This window comes from Nematolebias whitei, chromosome 23, assembly GCF_014905685.2.
Source record: "Nematolebias whitei isolate Nwh7 chromosome 23, NemWhi1, whole genome shotgun sequence".
Classification (NCBI taxonomy): domain Eukaryota; kingdom Metazoa; phylum Chordata; class Actinopteri; order Cyprinodontiformes; family Rivulidae; genus Nematolebias; species Nematolebias whitei.
Window position 1 is genome coordinate 3214516 of NC_056520.1, and position 5292 is coordinate 3219807.

The 5292-nt window shown below is 44.2% G+C and overlaps 1 protein-coding gene across 1 annotated transcript in view; it reads left to right on the top strand.

Moving 5' to 3' along the window:
* ndfip2 (Nedd4 family interacting protein 2) overlaps nucleotides 1-4758 on the top strand; it is a 7096-nt gene extending 2338 nt beyond the window's left edge. The window contains exons 2-8 of the mRNA XM_037696501.1: nucleotides 160-343; nucleotides 414-544; nucleotides 919-1006; nucleotides 2354-2478; nucleotides 2558-2624; nucleotides 2726-2831; nucleotides 2906-4758. Coding sequence (XP_037552429.1) covers nucleotides 160-343; nucleotides 414-544; nucleotides 919-1006; nucleotides 2354-2478; nucleotides 2558-2624; nucleotides 2726-2829 — 699 coding nt within the window. The 3' untranslated portion in view covers nucleotides 2830-2831; nucleotides 2906-4758. The remainder of the gene's footprint in view (nucleotides 1-159; nucleotides 344-413; nucleotides 545-918; nucleotides 1007-2353; nucleotides 2479-2557; nucleotides 2625-2725; nucleotides 2832-2905) is intronic.
* Nucleotides 4759-5292: the final 534 nt, after the last annotated feature.

Consider the following 5292-nt stretch of genomic DNA (forward strand, 5'->3'; position numbering starts at 1 on the left):
CCGGTGGTGCAGACCAGCTCGGGACAGATGTGCAACACCTGGCCGGTGGTGCAGACCAGCTCGGGACAGATGTGCGACACCTGGCCGGTGGTTCAGACCAGCTCGGGACAGATGTGCAACACCTGGCCGGTGGTCACGTTTATCGTTCTTCTGTTTCAGTTGCACAACGAGGACGACTCGTCCACTGGCAGCGAGCAGCAGCCGTGCACCTCAGCTCAAGCCCGTGCGTCCGGGCAGGTCCAGAGTCAAGCGGAGTCCAACGTGACCCCCGCTGCGTCATCGGGAGAGGCGCCCCCACCTCCTTACGCCTCCGTTGACCTGGGTGCCACCGCTGCGTCACCTGGTATAGTTCGTAGCTCGTGTGAACGTTTCCAACACGTGGCTTTGGTTAATCCTGTTTGTGTTTTCCACAGAAACCAGTTTCCAAGGGGACTTCCCAGTACCGCCGCCCTACAGCGTCGCCACGTCCCTGCCCACGTACGACGAAGCTGAGAAGGCCAAAGCGGCCGCCATAGCTGCCTCCACAGTGGAAGTGCTGCCCCGGGTAAGAAGACCCGCCCACCTGTCGTCGTGTCTCCGACTGCGCAGCTGAAATGTTTCAGTGCTGCTCGTCTTTCCTCGTGGCGTGACGCAGCGTTCACGCTGCTCCACCGTCCCATGAAACACCAGTGGAATTTTTTTTTCCGTCTGACTTTGTTTTAGCAACTTTTCCACGTATCCAACTTCTAAATGTTATCGAACACAACACGCTGAGTAAGCGGTTAGTGGTTTTGTATGACTAGACTCTCCATCACCGCCGCTTCAAGGTCAAAGGTCACACGAGGTCTTTGCCCGTCCGGTCCATTCCATAGATTTAATCGTTGCATTGTATGTCGACGAGCGCGTGACGTGCCGTGTGCTCGTTTCATTTACCCGCAGGAGGACGACTTCTCACCCAGAGAAGATTTTAGTGATGCCGATCAGCTCCGAGTTGGGAACGATGGAATCTTCATGTTGGCGTTTTTCAGTAAGTTCGGTCTTTCTGTTGTTGAAGTGGACGACGGTGGCGTATTCTGAGCAACAACCGGGACTTTATTTAACGGTAAAATTAATTAGGGACTCTGCAGTTCCTGCAAAACAGCCGTGTGGATGCTTCTTGCTGAAGAACAGCCGAAGGAAGCTAAAAACATGCTGAAATGATTGAACAAGCAGAAGAAAGCAGAAGGAGTACATATTTGCTGAATTTGGTTTAAATAATTAGAAATTAACACAAAAAATTGTAAATTTACTAATAATAATAAAAAAAAGCTGAAATGAACAAGAAATAGCTGAAAAAGCATAAAGAAGCTTAAACTACCAGAAGGAAGTGGAAAGAACTGAAATTAGCTAAATGTGGAATTGGCCGAAAAGGCTAAAATTAGCATAAAACAGTTAAATAGTAGCTGAAGTAGCATAAAAAGGTAAAACTAGCAGAAAAAAACCGATAAGAGCATAAGCTGAAATTACCATGAAGAATTTAATTAGGTTGAAAGTAGCAAAAAATAGCATGAAAAACTTGGAATTTATCTGAATACAGCTAAAGAAAATGCTTAAAGGGAAGCTAAAGCTTAAATTAGCAGAAGAAAGCAGAAAGAACACGTTTGCCCATGAGCACAAAAACTGCAAATTATCTGAAAAAAGCTGAAATTGTAAAAAAAAAATTAAATGGCCGAAAAGCAGCTAAAAAAATCAGAAAGATTAAATTACTAGGTGGAAGTGGAAAGAGCACGTTGTTGCTGAATTAGGCTGAAAAAAGTTGAATAGAGTGCAAAATATGTGGAAATAGCTTAAAAGGCTGAAATTGGTGTGAAACAGCTAAATATTAGCTGAAAAAGCTGAAACGCAGAAATAAGCTGAAAGGAGCCTAACAAGCTGAAATTAGCAGAAAGAAGTTAGAAGAAGCACAAAAATGTTGTATTTATCAGAAAGAAGCACAAAACTGCTTAAAAAAAACAGCTGAAAGTAGCTAAAAAGTTTGATTTTGCAGCTGAAGCAGAACAAAATGTGAAAGGAGCAGTAAAAAGTTGTGAACACATCTAGAGATTTGAAGGAGGTAAAATGAGCTCAATTCATTTTCTATTGGAAACAAAATGTCAGAAAAGGCTAAATATTTTAAACAGCTAAAGCTGCACTGATACCAAAAGTCTCAGCAGGATTGTCCCGAAGGAGCCGAACGTTTAGGTTCTTGGTTTGTTGAAACTGCGGGACGAGAACCCGTTGAGCCTCGGGGACTCGTTTACAAGACGGACCTGGTCTTACACGCTCAGTAAACGTGTTCTGATGCGCGACGGGGCGTTTCTAACAGCTAAATATTCTCGTGTGCTCGTTCCTCTAGTGGCCTTCTTGTTCAACTGGATCGGCTTCTGCCTGTCCTTCTGTCTGACGAACACCATCGCAGGACGCTACGGCGCCATCTGCGGCTTCGGCCTTTCCCTCATTAAATGGATCCTCATAGTCCGAGTAAGTCTGCGGCCGGCTTCTTATTAATGCAAGACCTTTCTTTGGGTGTCGGCTCGTGTAAGTTTCAGCCTGTGTTCAGTTCTCAGACTACTTCACCGGTTACTTCAACGGCCAGTACTGGCTCTGGTGGATCTTCCTGTTGCTGGGTGAGTGCAGCGCAGGGTTCATTCCTGCCTTTGTGCATTTACGTTTTCAATTTGATGGGGGTCTCCGTTCTGAAAGGAACCTAATGACTGTCCTCGCACAGGCCTCTTGCTGTTCTTCAGGGGGTTTGTGAACTACCTCAAAGTTCGCAACATGTCGGAGAACATGGCCTCGTCTCACAGAACGCGCCTCTTCTTCCTCTATTAAAGGTACGTTTTGGTAAAACCGTTACGAGTCGACGAGCGCAGCAGCTCGTTGTAGTGACCGATGCCTCTTTCTCCAGGGTTCCCTACAAAACGGCTTTAAAGTTCCTTCCCTCGCCCTCGTATGACCTGCCCCAGGAGCCGAACAGCGGAGAGAGGTAACGGGGAAGGAGAGAAGTGGGGCGCAAGTGTCGTTGAAACAACTCGATTCACTTCGGTCTCGGATGATTTCCTGGAACCGCTTTTTTTTTAATTTGCCTTTTGATTTAAACCTTGTGCTGTTTTCCCTCATCCAGTTTGTGTCGCTTATCAAAAGCAGAAGAATTCAGGTAAATGAACTCGCACGCTAAACGCAAAAAGCTTCAAGGACCTAAAAACGGTTAAACCAGCTGGTTTCACGAGTCCGCCGTCGTCAGGGTTCGGGGCGTTTTTCGAGTCTTGATTTTTACAGTGTTTTTTGTTTTGTTGTCAGACGGCGGGATCAACCACGAAAACCCGGGACTGATACAGAACACGCATCCCTGATGCTTTGGTTGTTCTCAAACGAAACAGCCCGGTTCTACTCGTATTGACCCCAAACGTGAAATCACACATTCAAAATGGTTTCTGTAGGAAACCCAGTTGGATCAGTTGGGGGTTTACTAATAACCAGTAAACTGTCTGCAGGTTTACGTGTGTTGAAAAGAAACATAAATCCATACAAATGCTAATAAACATCAATATTTTGTATCGTCCAAGTGTCTTTTCTCCTAATTTATTTATTCGTTGTGCTATTTTTCAAACCTTTAAGACCACCAGCTTTAAGCAGCTTCTGGTCTTAATGGTTTACGGTAGGAGGAATGTACTGGTTCCCCTTTTCTCGTTTTGAATCGAAAGAAAAATTAAGGACAAAGAAACGCACCTGACTAACAAAACTGGATTATGTATAATAAAAAAAAAAAATCCGAACTCACGCTTCACTTAAATCTTCCAAGCGATCCGATATAACCGTGTCTTCAGGCTTCTCCGGTCCTACCAGGTGGAAACCGGGCCCGACACGGTCCACTTCAGTTCCGGTGCCGTCCGTAAGAAGCGATGTCCGAACTGAAGGACCGTGCCAGGCTTTATTTTTAAATAAAGAACCTCCTCGGAGTGTAAGAGTCTTATGCAATTTACTCGGCCGTGTTGAATCGTTGATGCGTAACGATGACGTAGATGTAGTCCAGTCACCGCAGACGGATCCGGTTCTGGTTCGGCCCGTTGAAGGAACAAGTGCACCTAGCTGCTGTGCATGTTCTCGCGGATCTCTCTCTGGGACTTGGGGGGGGGTTAAGGTTCTCGTGGCGACGCAGCTCCGATGATCAAGAACGACGTCGGCGTGGGAATTTCCGTGAGCGGAGCCTGAAATAAGGACCTCCCCCAGACAAGGGGGGGTGTCGTCAAATGAAATGTATATATGAGCTTATGCTAATTTTTAATATTTGCACTTTGACATTCTGTACAGTAAAATTTGTGAATCTGCTAAACTTGATGGGGTAGAAAAGTAAAGCGATCTTAGCCATCCAAGTTTTTTTATTATTATTATTTTAAACTGGAATTATTAATGATCTCAAATGGATAATCTGCCTTTTGCACAATTATTTGTCCCCCAAACAAAAACCCGTTTGTTTTTTTGTTTTTAACCTAAACTGTGACAGCTCGAGTGTTTTGCCAAACCTTGTGTCCCTCAGCAATATCAGGACCTTTGGATGAAATGACGCTGTGTTGCATGATTGACCCTCCTGACTGCGTTAGAGCTTCACGTGAATCTACAAGTACACGTTTGTCTTTGTAAATACGAATAATTAAAGAGGTGTCTCAAGATGCTCTGTTGGTGTTTATCTGTTGTAACTGGAATTAAAATGACGGATGTTGCAAAAAAAGATTGCCAATAAAGTTCAAAAGCCTGCCACTTTCACGTGTACTTGTTGTTTGCAATTAAAGAAATGGGAATACTGTTTTTTTTGTTTGTTTGTTTACGTGGACACAAAAGTGGCCGAAATAAACCTACAGGGGTAATTTAAAAATCGTGACGTGAATCGTTATTTTTTTGGTTAATAAACAAAACCAAATTCATTGTTTTTTACTTTGTCAGAATAGTTTTAAATGACCTCACAGTATCGTTGCTGATGCTCGTCGGGGGAAAAATTACCATATTGAAATCCCATTATAAATGCATCATCCGATTCCTTATTTTTCATCCCATAAAATAATGCAATCCTTTCAGCGATATTTAGGTGTGTTTATATATTTTATACATTCTTTTTTTCTTATTCCATTTTATATTAACCCATTAGGGTACTGCTCCACATTTCCATTTGAGGGACGCTGTAATCGTCACAAAAGAGGATGAAACCTGGAAGAAGTGCGTGCGTCACGGCTGGACGTTGCGCTGGAGTCCCGCCTCCCATCTACTGACAAAGCTGTTCTGGTTCAGATGTAAAGGGCA